The sequence below is a fragment of the Mauremys reevesii genome, linkage group 1 (assembly GCF_016161935.1).
Source record: "Mauremys reevesii isolate NIE-2019 linkage group 1, ASM1616193v1, whole genome shotgun sequence".
Classification (NCBI taxonomy): Eukaryota; Metazoa; Chordata; order Testudines; family Geoemydidae; genus Mauremys; species Mauremys reevesii.
This window is the reverse complement of record NC_052623.1, coordinates 109768153-109786775: the sequence shown is the minus strand read 5'-3', so window position 1 is coordinate 109786775 and position 18623 is coordinate 109768153. Positions and strand designations below refer to the sequence as shown.

At 39.1% G+C, this 18623-nt stretch overlaps 1 protein-coding gene across 1 annotated transcript in view; it reads right to left on the bottom strand.

The window, feature by feature from the left end:
* Positions 1-212: 212 nt before the first annotated feature.
* The window catches only part of TNFSF13B (TNF superfamily member 13b), a 23468-nt gene continuing 5057 nt past the window's right edge, over positions 213-18623 (bottom strand). Inside the window, exons 2-8 of the mRNA XM_039526130.1 lie at positions 18194-18261; positions 12145-12314; positions 11936-12041; positions 2388-2444; positions 1993-2105; positions 1753-1903; positions 213-574 (exon numbers count right to left, since the gene is read on the bottom strand). Of these exons, the coding sequence (XP_039382064.1) occupies positions 462-574; positions 1753-1903; positions 1993-2105; positions 2388-2444; positions 11936-12041; positions 12145-12314; positions 18194-18242 (759 nt within the window). The 5' untranslated portion in view covers positions 18243-18261 and the 3' untranslated portion in view covers positions 213-461. The remainder of the gene's footprint in view (positions 575-1752; positions 1904-1992; positions 2106-2387; positions 2445-11935; positions 12042-12144; positions 12315-18193; positions 18262-18623) is intronic.

Below are 18623 nucleotides of genomic sequence, written 5' to 3'. Positions count from 1 at the left end.
TCTTTCTTATTTAACAATAAAACACTTGTGAAATTTAATATGAATCTGAGCAGTGTTTACGTTGACTTGTTTATGTTACTTCAGTACCTCCTGGATAATGATTTACTAATCACAATGGTCCTCATTACATTTGAGATATTTTGGGTCAATCTCTACAGTATTGAGGCCCAACTTCATGGACAAGAAGTTGTTTCAGAGCTGTAAGACATGTCTGTATAGCCACTGGTATTTTTATTCCTCTATTGCCTAAAATAACCTATATTTCTGGTAATTCACATGACAGTCACATCAGAAGTATGTCTGCTGGGTTTCCTGTTTTGGGCTGGCTCATCAAACCAAAGAAAGGGGGTTTAAAAAAAAAAAAAAGACTGAATTGGCCGCTTAACTGTATCTCCATTTTTTTCAATTACATAAACACAAAAAAGAGAACAGAGATAAGAATGATGCAAAACTGTAGAGTATCACAGGAGTCGAACTGCACCAAAAAAAGTGCCATCTCCATCCAATGATATTTTGGCCCTTCTCCGTGGTATTGTAAGTTGAAGTTCATCCCCTTCTTCTAATTTTGCAATACCTGGAAAAGAATTTGGAATATCTTTAAATAGGTATTTTACATATGGTATAGTATTCTAATAGATTGCATTCAGAGAGTGTATTTTGTATTACCTAAACACACGTTATTTGCAATACAAAAAAATATCATTGAGCCCAATCTTGCAATCTTTACTCAGGCAAAGCTCACATTTAAATTCACATATGATTTTGACCTTACATTTGAATGTCATTCCCTAATGATTACATTCTGTTCTTAAAGAACAACTGCCACACATCAGCAAAGTTACCATAAGCATAATAATTTGCCTTGTATTTCTTGTCCTCTAATTGGTGATTATGACAATATTTATATGCAAAGAATTTTTCCTTTCTAGTTAGCTCCCTGCTACATGCGTCATTTAGCAATGGCACAATCCAGTGTCCGTGTCTAAGAACAGCTTTTATTGGGGTGAGTTGTGATGCCATAAGGCATATACAATGAACTCTGGCATCAAAGAATATATCAGGCACATGGATACAAGGTAAATACACGGAAGAAAACATATCGATAGAGCTTGCTAAACAACAACGACGGGAAAAGAAGTCTAGAGAAGTAAAGGCAATTAAAAGAAGTTTGGTAAAATATAGTCTGACAGGCTGCAACAGTGGTTCTTTAAATCTTGCACGGGGTTAGTATAACACATACGTGTTTACTGCAGACTGCTGGAACTCTGCTAATATAAAAGTATTATTTTTGTATTGGTGTGCATATCTTGATTTACTTGCATGCACCATTTCTGATGGGACTGTCAAACACACTCTGCATTGGCCTAACTCTGTTTGCACTTAAGTCAATGCTGAGACTCCCATCATCTTTATTAGGAGCACAGAGTTAGGCTGATACTGACTGCTTCATCCTAAAGATGCTTAAATCCATATTAGATTGACTAAAGCAGAACACAGATGCCTAAAATTGCTATTGTAGTATCTACAGTAAATACAGATTTGGGCATCTAAGTATGAAAATTCGACTCTATGGAATTTCAGTCATAAGAAAAATATATGTTAATTGAGCACACACCAAAGTATGCCATACTTTTATTGGCAAGGTGATTTCTGAATCCATTACATTTTCACTATATGTAATCATGTATCACCACAAATTATATTTGGTACTGATTTACTATAAATAAGAAGGGTAAGAGCTCAGATATTTACCAGCAGTATAGCAAGAATTATTAGGATAAGAATGAGGCATGTTTTGGATACAACGAAATAATGTCACCAAACTGAGATCATCACCAAATACATGAGCCTTTTTCCTTTGTATTAGATGTCCCATAGCAAATGTTGTATCTGTATATAAAACCTGAAGAATAAAAAAGAAAACTTCAGACATAGGCTGCTTAACAGCTTCACAATGTAAGTCCAATATTAAAGTGAAATAAATATTCTTACCTGACCATATATGAAAAAGTAACCTGTTTCTTTGACCAATATTTTATTTCCTTGCTCTTCCAGAGCTGTTCCTCTTTTAAAGCTAAGAAGCCATGGAACAATACTTGAGTCATCTAGGGGAGAGAAAGAGAATAATTTCTGGTAAGAAAAAAATCAAAATTAGTTAGTTCCTTCTAGTTTCCTTTGGTCAAAAATCAACAATGCTGACCTCTTGAAAAATAGAGTTTAGAGAGGGGGATTTTCCAATTTAAATGGGGAGGAGATTTGCGAGACTTATCCAGATCCAAAATTTTCATTATTTTTTGTAAGTGGCATTATATTAATCAGAATAGTGCTTGTTAGTTAGCCTGGAGCTTGAGCAGAAAAATATGTGAATACATGGAAGGCACTGTTACCTTTTTGTTGGATGTTACTTTTGCTATCGGCAATCAATTGCAGACAGGCCTGTAGCACTGAAAAGAAAAAAGAAAAAAAACAAGACTCCTTTTGTAATTAAAGAAAACAAATGAGAGGAAGTAATTAAGAGACTGGTTTAAGATCTTGGGAAGGTAAAAAGTGACAAAGCATACTCATGAGGAAAACACTCTTATTCTCACTATGTGAAAGCAGGATCTCCCATTTCTTCTTGTGGCAGATACTTGTCAGATGTGCAGAACAGCCACCAGATTTTCACATTAAAGGGTCCTGGAGAAATTCAGAGATCATGCAGCCAACCTTGACTACTATGATAAAACACTGGTCTTTCATCTGGGTTTCTTGTATACTTTAACAATGTAGCGTTAAGTCAAATGAGTTAGATGCTATTGGCTCCATTAATTTAGTTACATCTCTAACTGAAACCCCACCAGACAATTCTCAGTTGTGATCGATGTCAGGCTTTCAAAAGATTATTTTTTTTTTAGTATTTGCAGGAGTTTTTTAGTTTCACATAATATTAAAAAAAATGCCAAGAGTGAATACAAATTCATTTCATATTACATTCCTAAAAGATTAAGATTTCCCCATGTTCCAGAACAATAGGACTTTAGTGAAATTGCCTAATCTAGAAAGTGCTGATACAATGTTTCTAAGAGAAATTGTTGCATTTACAGCTATAAAACTTTTAGTACTTGCCAAAACTCATCCATTGCCTTAAAGCTTTGACATTGCATGCATTGGATAGAAATACAGGATACAAATTTAGTTATAGAAAAATAAGAAATACTGTGGTATTTTAAAGTGTTGGATAGCAGATAAATACAATTTAAGGCACTTTAAAAAACCTCTGCCACAGATAAGTGCCAGGAATCATAATAAAGAATAAAGGAGTCTATAAAGTTGCATTCACTAAGCACAGATCTCAGTTAAGCCTTATTCTTTACTGTTACTTCAAAGGATGAAAGTGTTAAATAAAAAATGTCTACAGTACTGTCCAGAAAGTGGATGAATGTGCGAATCTAGTAATTTATCAGAAACGAAGAGAAGAAAATCCTAATTTGTTGACTCTCACTTCCTGAAGCAGATAAACTCTGTGGGAAAATTCTGCCACCCTTACTCAAACTGCTCCACAAGCAGGTCTATTTCTTTTTAAAACTAATGTTAAGACCTATGTTCCTTATTACTGAGCCATATTAACTATTTACTGTGCAGTAGACTACACTGAAAATTTCTTTCCGACCTTCAGAAAAGTCAGTCACTTTTGCATATGTAGCTATCTTTTAAAAGAACGAGAAGAGATCTGGTGTCAGATGTGTGGTCCTGCTTCTATCACTACTACTTCTGGTGATTTTTATAGCATTTATTTTTTACTAAACTACAGTGGGCCAGATACTCAGCTGGCATGAATCAGCCTAACACCATTGACTTCAATTAAACTATGCTTATGTGCACCTGCTGAAAATCTGGGCTTGTATTTTTATTACTACCACATCACAAAACTACTCATCATTCCAGGACACAGGGGGGGAATAGCTTAGTGGTTTGAGCATTGGCCTGCTAAACCCAGGTTTGTGAGCTCAATCCTTGAGGGGCCATTTAGTGATCTGGGGCAAAAATCTGTCAGGGACAGTACTTGGTTCTGCTGTGAAGGCAGGGGACTGGATTCAATGACCTTTCAAGGTCCCTTCCAGTTCTATAAAAAAAATTCCAGGACACTGCTAAGTAATTATTAAAGCAGTAATATCCTAAAGGTCTGATATCATCTGAGAAACTTTTTCATAACAAATACAAGTACCATGTCTATTGTCACGCATAAAGTATTCCTAATTATAACCTAAAGGAAACCATCTGTTTGTCTAATCTTTTTGTGCATCGAGATGACAATGATTATATTCCTTGGAATATAATCCTTTACTTTTTATAAGGAGGGGACACAAGATGATGTAGTTTTGTTCACTGGTGTTAGAGCAAATGTTAACTGGCAAATTAAACCTCTTATTTAAAACCACAAATTAAACCACAGCAGTGTCCAAGAAACCAAAGTCTAGTTCAGAACTACCAACAGCAACAGTTTTTTTAAAACTTGTTCAAAATTCAGGAGCAACAGGCCCCGATCCTGCAAAATACTTTGCTTTGTTATCTTCAATGGGACTATTCACATGTTTAAGTACTTTTCTGAATCAGGGCCATAGGGAGTAACATTACTGCTTGTTAAATAGGAAATAAGGAAGAAAACAATTTTCTCTGGGGAATCAGTATGGTTCCTCAGCAACACATTAGTTCTGATAGTCAATCTATTTCAAGAAGGAACGATGGCTTACTCAGACAACAACGCCAAACACATACAACACACAAATACAGAATTAACAAATAATAACTATTAATAATAATAGATTGGAAAGAATTAAAAAAAAAACCCTTATCTGAACACCCTAAACTCTGTGTAAATTGAGATCTGAGTGGGCGAGGCCCTTCCCAAATGATAAATATAATAATAATTAATAATGTCACAATGTGTATAAAATTGTTTACAATCATCTAAAAACATTTAACAACTGAAGAAAACAGATTACAACATCATCATGATGACAGTATGCATTGCATCTGGAGTATTCAAAACTTGCATAATCTCTTGGGACCTCATACGGAAAAGAACTGCTCTTCTTGTAAGACAAGTTTTTCTAACTTTTACACCTCCAGGGGAAAAAAATTATAGTAACCATGTTTCAGAATGTAATGTCTCTTCCCTGAGCTAAATGGATACATCTGCCGTTAGAGACTCCAGGTGCATTAACAAACCACAAACAGAACTTAAAGGGATGTGGCCTACCTGTCTGAGCAATGCATGCTTATTTTCCAAAATACTAGGAAAGACTGTCCTGTGTGTCTAGTGAAGCTGTTGCTCTAGCAACATGTTTCTTACACATGAGACTGCAGACTGGGCTTATGTATACATCCATGCATGATCAGAGACTTTGTATCAATATTATCATATCCCCTTCCATGCTGCTTTTATAAGATCTTATTTGCATAGTTACCCATGTCCTAATAAAACAGTATATTAATTCTTGAAGAAATTTTCAAATGTGGGTGCCTAAAGTTAAGTACATACGTATGGATTATGGTGCTAATTAAAAGTGGCCTGAGATGCCAAACACTAACAATTCCCATTGATGCCAAATAGAGTTGGCAGAGTTTAGTAACTTTGAAAAACAAACTACTTATGTAGGTGCCTAAACATGGCTTTAGGCACACAATTTAGGGTACACCCAAGTTTGAACACATAGGCATTAGCCCCCTAAGTATCTTTAGAGAGATGCTTGCTAAAAGGATTTCCACACATCCCTTCTTTCTCTCATGGCCCTCATATATTTATTCTCCATGGACTTTCTGGAACATGCTTGAGTACTGTATAATTCTACATGAAGTGGGATTTTTTTTCTATCCCATTTTTCTTCCAGGAGCTGCTTGCTTTATTTTTCATCCATAGAAGGGAATGATGAAATATCCCTATATGATTCAATTGTGCATTTTTAAAACGGGTTAATCTGGCACTCAGTACTATAAATACTTCAGATACATAAACTAGTAAAGACAGCCTAATCCCAGTGTAAGGGCAGGTTAGTCGTATTTAAGGGATGTGACTCAGATCTAACATATATCCCCAAAATATTTGTTGCAGTATATTCATCTTAATAGATTGACCATTACTGTGTTATGTTCTACATAAGAAGTGATTTGCTGTGTAATTCACCCCAAATATTTTATGTACATATTAATTGCACATAATGGAATTTGTCTTTTATAAGGGAGAGTTTGCTTTTGTGTAGCTATATTTGAGTGCTCAATATTTCACATAATATGCATAGTATTGATTCATCCAGGCAGTAAATTGGATCTTTCATGCTAAACTACATGTCCTGGATTAAATCTCTTCAGGCCATGTGGTCGAGGAGTGGTTGCTTCCTCTTTGACTTACATTGCTGTAAGCAGAAACAAAAACAAAACATTTTTTTTTCCTTTTCCAGACCAGAAGTAGAACTTGAGGATACCCAGTATTTTTGCAAATGTCATGGAAAGGTGGGTGCAGTTCTCATCACCTGCTGGGGGCATTATGCTCGTCACCCTTTTTTTCCCCTTGGGGGGGTGGCAAGGAAAGATTAGCCAAGGCTGGGTGGGTTTTTTCATCTTCCCCACAACAGGTCTGGAAACCAGTGGGGAAGGGCAGGAGGGTTAGGTTATAATTAGGGCTCCGTGGCTGTCCTGGAGGTTGAGGAAGTCATGGATTCCATGACTTCCCTTGACCTCCATGACTTCTGCAGTGCTCAGTTGGCTGGCCCCAGCTGGCCTCGGGGACAGACACACCTGCTGCTGCTGGAGTGGTTCTGCAGCCAGCCACACTGGCCACTACTGAAGCTTCCCCAGAGCCAACCACACTGGCCACTGCTCCCTGGCTGCGGTCCTGGCAGTGGCTAGAGCAGGGGTGGGCGTGGGATGACCCCCAGCAGCTGGTGCTGCTGGACCTAGGTCGTCCCTCCGCCCCCAAAACCAGTGGCCCCATAGCTAAGATTTAGTCAGGGGTACAAGTCATGGACAGGTCACAGGTCATGACTTTTTGTTTATTGCCCATGACTTGTATTAAAAACACCCATGACTAAATTGTAGCCTTAGTTATAACGTCACAACTTAGCATAGAAGACTCTTAGCAGATGTCCAGTGCAGAGTCTCGTTGTAGAAGGGATATGATTGTCAAACACCATGGATTGGAAAAGCATTGGAAAAAGGCATTCCTAAAGAGAGCTGAGAAAGTGGGGTTAGGATTCCCGTGTCTGGAGGAGCGGGGAGCCACCCCCCTGGTTTCATAGCTCCCTTTTATCTCCTACAAGCAAAGGGTGGCAAGGTCCCAGCTATGGGATGACTGGGACCAGGATGAGGATTACGTGGAAACGATTAAGCAATGATGACCTGAATGTATTGCCAAGTACACCCAAATATTTTATGTGAATACAGTTGTGGCCTAATTAAACCACATCCATTACTACCTCCCTCTCTTCTGGCAAGCCTGGAATAACTAGAGGAAACAGACAAAAGGCGATAGCTATAACAAGCTAACATTGAAGTTTGCATGCTGTTAATTATTTAGTCTGGACATGGGCATCTGCCGAAGAGGATCTTGACAGTTGTGGGTGTGAAATTGCTAGCTTGTATGCCAGATTAGGCTGTTGCACTGATGTTTGAACAACGTGGACATTTTCTGTGGCTAAATGGAGCCCAAGCCTTTCGTTAGAGAAATTGGAGCAGGTGCTCTGTGACTTCTCAGTACAACACAGTAAATATTTGCTGTTAATTCATGGAATAACCACAAAAAAAAAAAACTTTACCAAATCTTAAACTGACAAAAGGGCTTGAGTCTAATATCCCTTATTTTCCTCTGGCACCAAAGTTATTCTTGAGTTGCACTGTCGAAATGAGGTCAGAATCAGGCCCACATAGTACATGTGAATGAAACTTTGGCACACACAGGAACTAACAATTTGGCTCAGATAACCAAAAACCACCTTCTTGTTCCTGGACATCACGGTGCATGGATCTCCGGCATAAAACATGTTAGCACAAAATGAACAAATGTAACCATAGTGTTTAATATGGGGCTAGTTTCAGTTGTGCTGAAGACGCTATATTTTCCTCCATCAGAAAGAAAAAGATACTCATTGCTCTTAAAAAAAAAAAGTCCTGTCATAAGTGGTTTGATGATTTCTCTGCCTGGGTGTTAATTATATGTACTCCTGGCAATCGTCTATTAACTCCCACTCAGTGCAGCAAGAATTCTGACTTTGAGTGATAAGCATACCGCTATATTTGGAATTGTTGATTGAAACCACTTCTTTCCCATCTACTTGGGCTTTAACTTTCAAGGGTACATATTGTACTAGCACTGATGATTATATATTATAAAAATATAATAGTGTCCTTCAAAATAAACTTTTAAAAGACCATAATTGTGATGTGTTCATTTTTGTTTCACGCCTCATAGTAATCAAAATCCTACTGTGTGGTCATTTTTACATGCAGAATTCCCAGGAAATGAAAAGAAGAGTATTAAGCAGGAGTTCTATGCAGGCAACAGCTGCTGCATTGGATATACGGGATGAATGATGGTACATATAAAAGAAAACTAATGCCTGAAATATATATTAAAATTAATTTAAAAAAGCTTGAATAAAATATCTAAACGTTATCAAAACTAGATTCTTCATATTTAATTAAACTTAAAACACTGTCTTTACCTACTGCCTAATGAAGAGAGATGCCAACAATGATATTTGAGATGACATTATTAACTTTTTATAAACCAATGAAATTATCAGTGAACTATGGTCAATGACCTCATAAGAGTTAAAGTAAACTGTGAGACCATCAGAAACTAATATATTCATAAAAATACTTTACCGATAAGTTGCTGTGAGGCCTTGAATTAGCAAAGCACTTAAGCACACGCTTAACCTTAAGCTCATGACTTCAAAATGAAAGAAACATGATCCATAGGATCATTCAGCACCTACAACAGTGTTTCTCAAATTGGGGTCACTGCTTGTGTCGGGAAAGCCCCTGGTGGGCTGGGCCAGTTTGTTTACCTGCCCCGTCCGCAGGTCTGGCCAATCGCGGCTCCCACTGGCCGCGGTTCACCGCTGCTCCAGGCCAATGGGAGCTGCTGGAAGCAGTGCGGGCCGAGGGACTTACTGGCTGCTGCTTCCAGCAGCCCCCATTGGCCTGCGTAGTGAACCGCGGCCAGTGGGAGCCACAATCAGCCGGACCTGTGGACGAGGCAGGTAAACAAACTGGCCTGGCATGCCAAGGGCTTTCCCTACACAAGCAGCGACCCCAGTTTGAGAAACACTGGCCTAGAAGGATTGGGGTGGCACCAAAATGTGTGAGGACTTGAAGACTGAATCTGCAGCAACAACCATTTCCATGACTAAATGTGAGAGGATTCAGCACCATGAACACCACCATCCTTCCTGGTTACTCTGGCCCCTCTGCTGTAAGACTATCTGCACTGCTGTTTGTGAACCTCACTGGCCAGAAAGTTTGATCCAGGGACATACAGTTTCTTAGTGAACACTGGCAAGCTGATGTCATTGCAACATTGTATGCAAGAGAGAAGAGGGACAATCCTATTATGAAGATCTGTCTCTCATTTTGGCATCTGCCTCATTTTGACATATCTCTAAAAGTTATTTGTTTTAAAGACGTTCCTGCTGGAGACTATGCAGACCTTTGGGACTGAAAAAAATGGACATAGTGACATTCCTGTGATCCACAAAGGGACTTTAATATACAAGATTTTCAACTCACTTCCCCAGTACTCTGTAACGTAAATTGTGGGGCCTCATTAGTGACACTTTTGTAGCGATAACTGACAGTGTAATTTTTCTTTTAAATCAATTTTCACTTTGTGATTCTTTCTATGCAAAGATCTATGCACTATTGTAAGATCTTTGGAGCAGGGACTTTCCTTTTGTTCTGCACAGAGCCTAGCACAGTGGGATCCCGGTCTATGACTGGGGCTCCTAGGGACCATGGTAATACAAAGAAAAAATAATGATAGTTTGATTCTACACTGTACTGAGGGCTTTATTAAACTAAGGGCCTGATCCAAAGTCTATTGAGTCAACTGTAATAATCCTATTGAATTCAATAGGCTTTGGATTAGGTCCTCAGTGAATACAGTATTTTCTTTTTGGGGACTCAGAGGAAAGTAAGTGAATACACAGTAACTTGGGCTTTAGCCTACTCAATGAAGTTTCAGTTAAATAAACATCTCACTTTACTTAAAATGTGTCTTTGGCTGATAGTTTAAAGTCTGCTTTATTGTTGATTTAATTCAACTAAATCAACATCCAGTCAAACTAATTTCAGAGAGTGTCCACATGAGGACTGCACTGATTTTTAATCAATTTACAAACCGCCTTTAGTTAAATCAGTGTAATATGAGGAGGTAAACTGGGTCTTTATTAAAATAAAAAGCACATTGACTTTTGGGAACTATAGGGACAACTTTAGCGCTCTTCATGCACTTACATGCCTATTCATTTTACGGGTCATGAGTAAGGCTGTGAGTTTATCACGGAGGTTACAGATTCCGTGACTTTCCGTGACCTCTGTGATTTCTGCAGCAGCTGGTGCTGGCTCAGGGGATGCCCGAGCCGGGCAGCCCCTGGGCCAGCAGCAGCAGTTTGGGTGTGTGTGTGGGGGGGGGGGGCTCAGGGCTACAGGCAGGAGGTTGGGGAGTGGGGGTGGGGGGAAGAGCTTTCCTCAGGATGGGGAGCTCCCACTGGCATGGCCCTGCAGCTAGTAGGCGGCGACTCTGCACCACGTGCTCCCTGTGTGCCTGCAGGTCCCATCCGCGCAGCTCCCCTTGGCTGCGGTTCTCAACCAATGGGAGCTGCAGCAGCTGGCGCTTGTGCTTCTCCTTCTCCACCACCTAGGAGCTGTAGGGATGTGGAGCCAGGTAGGAAGCCCCTGCCAGCCCCGCCAACCCGCTCACCCCCCCACACACCTCCCTCACAACACCAGCAGAAATCCCAGGCCATGCACTGTGGCCTGGCCATCCTCCCAGCACCTGCGGCACCCCCCAGACCTCTCCCCCCAAGTTTTAGTCATGGGTATTTTTAGTAAAAAAAATCACAGACAGGTCACAGGCCATGAATTTTTGTTTATTGCCTGTGACCTGTCCATGACTTTTACTAAAAATACCTGTGACTAAAACGTAGCAGACTTGGGAGGATAATAAAGTGTTGGTCTTTCATCAACAGAAAAATGATTCCATTAAAATTGTAACACACGCAAAATGATTTCTAAAGAGTTTTAAAAGTTTTCTATGAAGCCTCAAATAGAGTTAAAGCCACAAGAAAGAGTTCTGACATAAAAAATTTTAAAGCACCACCTTTTCAACAGAAGTATTTATATTTTTTTAAAGGGAAACATTTTGAGCAAGAGTGACTAGTCTGTTGGATTCTTTTTGTTCTGCCTCTTTTGACAGGTACAAATTAGCTGCTCTCTGTGAAAACTTAAGACTTCCCCAAACAAAGCTGTGAAGCTGTCCCGCCACTTCTCTCTTTCATGAGGAAACTGGTAAGTATTACCAGAAAAGTGACTTTATTATGATTTAAAAAAAAAAATCTGAACTCAGAGTCGTGTGAATTTACTGCTCTCGTTTGGTTCACTATAGAGAGATGCTTCAGTTATGAGAAGCAGGTTGGGATCCATATCCAAAAACTTGCCAAAAGGGGATCAAAAACTGGGCAGGGGATCAATATTTCATTTGGGTTGTTATGTTTAGAGTTAACACCATTCATTCTACAACAAGAGTGTATAGTAAGGGGGGATATTGTGCTGCTGTTTCTTCCAGTTGAGAACGTGAGTCAAGCTCTGATGTTTTCCTCACCTCCCAACCCCATCCCCTGTGTCTCTCCAGTATCTATACATCTTCCTCCAAGCAGTTCAACCCCATCTTGTCACTTACTTATTTCTTCTGTGGGCAGCGCAGACCTTCTCCCTCTGCTTCTGCCTGTACTCCAGCCTCTCTTTTCATCGCCTTCACCTGCCTCAGAAGCAGGCAGCCTGATTTCCTGACAATGACAAACAAGGTTAGACTAGGGAAAGCAGCTTCAAATACTCATCCCCTCCTCATCCTAGCAACAAGAGTAGGTCTCAGAGGCCACTGCAACTCACCTGCCTGGCAGCAGCTGCTGTTAACTGCAAGGAAGAAGAGAATACAGTAGCCTCTTTACTCTCATCCTGGGCCTGGGGTAGCGGAGCTCTTGCCTGGACTCTGTAGATCAGCTCGCTGCGGAGAGTTGCTAGTTCTGCTTTAAGTGTGAGAACGTGGTAAAGACACACTGCTGCAAGACAAGAGGACAGGAGCGTTGCAAGCCACAGGAATGTGACCGAGAGGAGTCCTTTCCTGCCCAAACCAGCACCAGGGAGAGCAGGAGGAGAGGAGGAGATACCCTTCTGTTGGATGATGTGCACACAGTCCATGGATTTCATCTCTGCTCTTTCCTTACTAAAGCCAGAGGGAACATTCAGCTCTGTCTCCTTCTGGGGTGTAATCCATTTTGCCAGTTGCTGGCTGAAACTAAGGGCAGTCAAAATATCTGACCAAAACGTCCAGATCATTTCCTGTCATATGGAGCTGTTGATACAAACATTAAGTTTAATGTACAGGGTAAGTGTCTAAGATGCAGGCTCCCTTAGCTTTCTTCTTACTGCTCTGCATCTTGGCAAATTATTATTCTCTCTTCAGCTGCTTGCTCAATCTACCTTCCTCATTTCACTTTCAGCTATTTACTTTTTATGGCAACTTGCCCATTACCACCTCCTGTTATCTTTGTACCCAGACATGATTAAAACATCAGATAACATTTGTATCCTGAATCTGTGGAAATAGTGCAAAAGAGATGTAAGACTCCCTGCCAAAGTATTGTATCCTGTTGCAACCTAACACATAATGTGGTCTCTAAAAATAGAAATATACAGTAGTTCTCAAGAAAACGGAATGTATGTCAGTGCATGGACTGACAGAATTTCTATCGTTATCCTGTATCCTAAAACCAGAACAAAGATTTCCAATTACAGGTAGCAGAGCATTTCATTTCTTTGACTGTATGAAGTTGCAGGATCAGTGGAGGGCCAGATGTTCCCCAAGAATTTGAGAACAACTTTTAATTACAATTTGTTTAATTAATTTGCCGATTCTGCTGCAGAATTCAAGCATTTGGATGTGGAATTACCCAAGGACTGATACAAAGGAGATGGTAGAAAGGAAGTGTATGGAGAATTCCAAAAAGAGGAAGAATTTGTCCCACCAATCATGCACTTTAGAAGGCAAAGATAATTCATGGAATTTAAACCTGTCTGCTTAATTTTACTTTGTAAACTTGTGTGCTTGGCTTTGAGCTCATCTCTTCCGATGGTCCTATTAATCACTGCATCCCTCTGAGCTTTTTGACAGAATCTTAAAATGGGGGGGAGAGGAATCTGAGGTTCTACTGTAGTTAGAGTTACGAACACCAGAATTACAAACTGACCAGTCAACCACACACCTCATTTGGAGCCAGAAGTATATAATTGGGCAGCAGCAGAGCTTCCCCTTCACCTCCCCACCCCAAAAGAAAATACAGTACAGTACTGTATTAAACGTAAACTACTAAAGCATACAGGGAAAGCAGCATTTTTCTTCTGCATAATAAAGTTTCAAAGCCGTATTAAGTCAATGTTCAGTTGTAAACTTTTGAAAAAAAAATCCATAACATTTTGTTCAGAGTTACGAATATTTCAGAATTATGAACCATCTCCATTCCTGAGGTGTACGTAACTGAAGTTCTATTGTAATTTACACTCTTGCCATCGCTTGCTTAATTCAGCTAGAACAGAATGTTGCAGTACATCCCTTCAGCAACACGGACGACCATGAAAATGTCATACGTGTCCACCACACTCTGCATTGACTTCCAATAAAAGTTACGTTCAAGGTCTCAGTCCTCATCTTCAAAGCACTCAACAGTCTGGGCCCATGACATCTAAGAGATCAGCTGATGCTCCAGGATGAGGACTATGGTAAACAGGAATAATGGAACTTTCTACTACAAGGGTAAAACTCGTATGTGTAAGAAACAGGATCTTGTGGAACGAACTCCTTCAGGAACGAAAGACCATCATAAACCTCACACCTTCTCACTCTAAGTGCAATGTATACTTTTTTTCAACCTTGCCTTTTCTAACAAATATATAACAGCATGTAACCCAAGCACTACACTGCACACACAAATTTTCCCCCTGGGGCGAGAATAAGAAAAAGAACAAACCAAACGTGACAAATGTCATCCATCTCTCTTACTATATTACTGGAAGGTGCTCAGATATTATGATGATTAGAGCAGCTTGAGAACCTATGTAGAACAGAATCCCATGATCTCCCCCCAACGAAATTCAGGGTAATTTTAGTTGCTATATATTTTATGGATTGTGTACTTTAATGATAATATATTATCTGATAAGTGTATTGATTTGGCACATAAACAGAAATTACAATTTGTATTACATAGTACCTAGAGGCCTCAGTTGTGTAGGGTCCCATTGTTCTAGCTATTGCATATACATATAAGAGACAGTTCCTGCTTTGAAGCGTTTGCAATCTAAATAGACAGGACTGTCACAGGGAGGACAATGGAAGAGTAGTAAGAAGTAACCCAAGATTAAAAAAAAAAAAAAAAAAGACCAAAGAGCTCTCTGAATCACTAATGTTTATTTTTAACAAATTTGCAAAATACAGAGGAAATTCCAGAGGACCAGAAAAAAAGGTAATGTGCCAATATTTCATCCTCTGAGATGAAGTGAAGGTGCTCAAGGGAAATTTGCAAGTACCAGCATCTGGACCACATGAGAGAGGGATTGTTTTCACTATGGAGGTAAGTCGACCTAAGTTACGCTACTCCAGCTACATGAATAACGTAGCTGGAGTTGACACAGCTAGGGTCTTCACTGCACTGAGTCAACGGGAGATGCTCTCCGGTTGACTTCCCTTACTCTTCTCGGAAAGCTGGAGTACCAGGGTCGAATGGAGAGTACTCTGCCACCGATGTAGTAGGTCTTCACTAGACCCGCTAAATCAATCCCTGCTGCATTGATTGCAGCAGCATCAATCTCCCGGTAGTGAAGGCCAGCCCTTAAGAATCAGGATATAAAAAGGAAGTCCCTGTCTCACACAGCACGGCTATAGCTGTTCCTTCACTGTTACATTGGCTATGTATGCAGTGTCTGGGGGGTAGGCAATTTAAGTATAATCACAACGCAATTTTTTTTAAAAAGCTAGAAATAATTAAGCAGTACTGTGCACATTTTGGACAGGGGAAAAATGAGTGAAATACAGAGGCTTCCTCTCTAGCCAGCTTTAGATAAAATATCTCCTTATGATCCTACTTAAATTATGTATTAAAATACAGCCTGAACAAAACCCATTTGAAAGGCAGTATACAAGTCAAGAAATATTGCACCAAATTCAAAACTGTCTCTTCACGGTATGCATTTCTTTTTGGGAAGTATAACAGCTGCTTGGCTTATATGTTGCATTTTGAGTAATGTTATTTTTCTTCTTTTGTGATCCACCACAGGCTCCACTTCCCCCCCCCACACACACACACTGTTTATCTTTTTCATATAGTTACCATCTACATTTCCACTCACACAAAATTCACACTGATGTCAGTAGCAATTTTGTTTGAGCAAGAACTGCAAGTTCAGGCCTTTACTCCACAGTGCACAAAAGCCATGTAAACTATATAGATGGGCAATTTACATCTACAGTTCCATTGAATGCTCTGTAAACATGGTTATTTTAGAGTGCCTTTTAAAGAGAACAGGAATACTACAGGAAAGAAAAATAAACAGAGGATTATTTTACAAAGCAAACTGTAGAACAAGAAAAGATCAAGTCCCATACAGAAAGTAAAACAGGATCAAATAGAAACAAATGGGATTTATATTTTGGAGCCACCATCAGCAATCATTTCCTCTGGTTGCATGCTGGAAAAGGCATTTAGAAAAGGGTCACACTGCTTGATCTGGGGAAGCATGAGAAAAACAAAGCTAACAATGTACAGAATTCCAAATAGTTTGGTTACCTAGCAACATAACATTACTGCCTTTCCCCATGCCCTTATGTAAAACACAAACAAAGAAAGTACATCTGAGCTAAAATGAGTTGTGGTGATGAAGTTAAAAGGAAGCCACCCCTCCTCAGCTGGAAGTGGGTGCTCTAGGAATTATTTTGAGGCAAGTTCTAGGGCCTGTGTTATACAGGTCAGACTAGAAGATCACAACAGTACCTTATGGCCTTGGAGTCTGAGTTCATGGGCTACAGTAGTAGTTAGGATCCCTGCAGACGCAGTAACAAAGGGAGCACAGGGCTAAGAATCCTAGTAGTGTCAAGTCACAGTCTCATTTACACACAGCCAGCTCTCTCATTGAGCTGCTGCAGTCTTCATGGAACACAGAATACTATGCCCTTGGCATGGCCTTTCATTTTCAAATTTTACAACCAGTTGGCACACTGCATTGTGAGTTACAAAACCTGAAGTCTTTGCCTCCTTGAGATAACAGGTGGGGTCAGCACTTTTCTTAGATTAGAGGCAATATACACCCATGGCTCTGTGTATAATGCAGTTGTGGGTGTCTATGCAAACAGCTGCATATTTTTCCATTTTAAAGTTTCTTTATTATTGTGCTCCAGCACCTAGGCTTAGCTTTTAAGTAAAAGCTTAAGTATAATGAGTGAAAAAGATAATCTTCAAAATGTGCACCAAAAATAAACTCATGCTGCACCATATGCAGAGCTTGCACACAGCATGACAAAATAGTTCAGAGAAAGATGAACTGCTCCCATTAATCAACATTTTGGGAGAAAAACCTCAACTCTAATGACAAGTTAAAGATCAACATGGTTATTTCACAACTGTTTAGATTAGTGGGAGGGAGCTAATGCCCGAGGTTTTCTTTAGTGGTTTTAGGTCACCAATTTGAGAGATTTTTAAAAGAGTCTTTTTTTCAGGAAGCGCTGAATACCCATGCTTTGAAAAATAAAACCCCTTTAAAGATGTCTCAAGTGGGGCACAGAAAACTATTAAATATGAACTGCTTTATGAAGCTGTTACAGGATACTATTTATATGAAATATATATAAAATCTGATTCTACTCAGGTTCTTGTACCATGCAATCCAGACACTTCTATTACACTGCATTTCTTAAGTTACATGTTTATTGATTTTTCATAGTTAAGACAAGTGTAGGTAAACCATTAACCTTTCAAAAATTAATGCCAAGCTCTTCTGGGCAGTAGCTACTTGCACCTGGATTACTTGCATGTGGAATATGCTTAACATTGAGGGAACTACTGTGTATTGTGTAGGGGTTTTTTTTGTTTTTAATATGACATTACTTTTCCTGGCAATTTTCCCTTTTAAATTTCCTTTCTGAGAACTAAACAAGTTAAAATCCTTTTTGACTGGAATTTCAAATGGTGAATTTTAAATTCTGTCCTCTAGGTGTTTCAAAAGAAGGTGAAAGACATACCATAATAATCCTTTTATGATCCTGGAGAGGGTAATATTGAGTTTACAACTGTAGATACAAGGGCAAGAAATCCCTGAGTCACTGAGTAATGGTGATGAACAAAACTCCAACAGTAGTTTTCATAGTCTTCTGCAGTAAGAAGGGGTTTGCCTATGACATAATATAGTTTTGCAAGTACAGGGTAAAAGCCAAGTATGATTACATAAGCCTGCAGAAAATCAAATATGTCACTGACACATTTTAAATTTGTTTCTCGGGATGATTAGGTAGTGGAGCTAGTGAAAGTTTTTTGGATGGAAGACATCCTGTACAGATTTCAGAATGGTTTTCACCTTGCTTTTAATCCAGATTAAGAAACTAAATATTCAGACAATCTTTCAGTCTGAAAGAGGAAATATAAGGGGGCCAGGAGAAGAGGAAGTCTGAAAGATATAAAGGTGAAAAAGGGTAGCAGAAGGTTACTGATTATGAGCTGTACTCGGTCACTCTGAAAAGCTGAAAACAGGTTAAAGGTCCTAGAAATGGATGCTTGCAATTTTTGAAAAAACAGCTTGTCAATTATATTTCTGTGCAGTAACAGAACATCTAATATGGGTAATCTGTATTCCATTTACATTGATTTGTTTTGTAAATAAATTGTAAATATTTTACCTGTTAAACAGCAGCAGTTACCAGGCAATCCAAAAAAGCCTAAATTCATTCTGAAGACAGATCACAAACTGGAACAAGACATTAATGGCACTTTTAATGTATCAATTTATTGCACATCAGTACATAAAAATAGAATGTGTTTTGTAAAATCAATTTTATTGTAAAAACCAGACTAGAATGAAAGTGTTTGTAAAAACTGCAATGGTTAGCACATATACTGGCACATTTATGCTTAGTGGACAAAATATAGAATTAGAAGTACTACTTCATAGGATATTTAAACTCAATATTAAAAAATTAAAGACAATTCATTCCTTGAACATTCAATGACTGACTTTAAATTCAGAGTATCAGCTTTATTTAGCTAGTGAATATGCTTTAGCTATATAGGCTTTTCTCTTCTGCATGATTCTACTGTAAACTATACAGA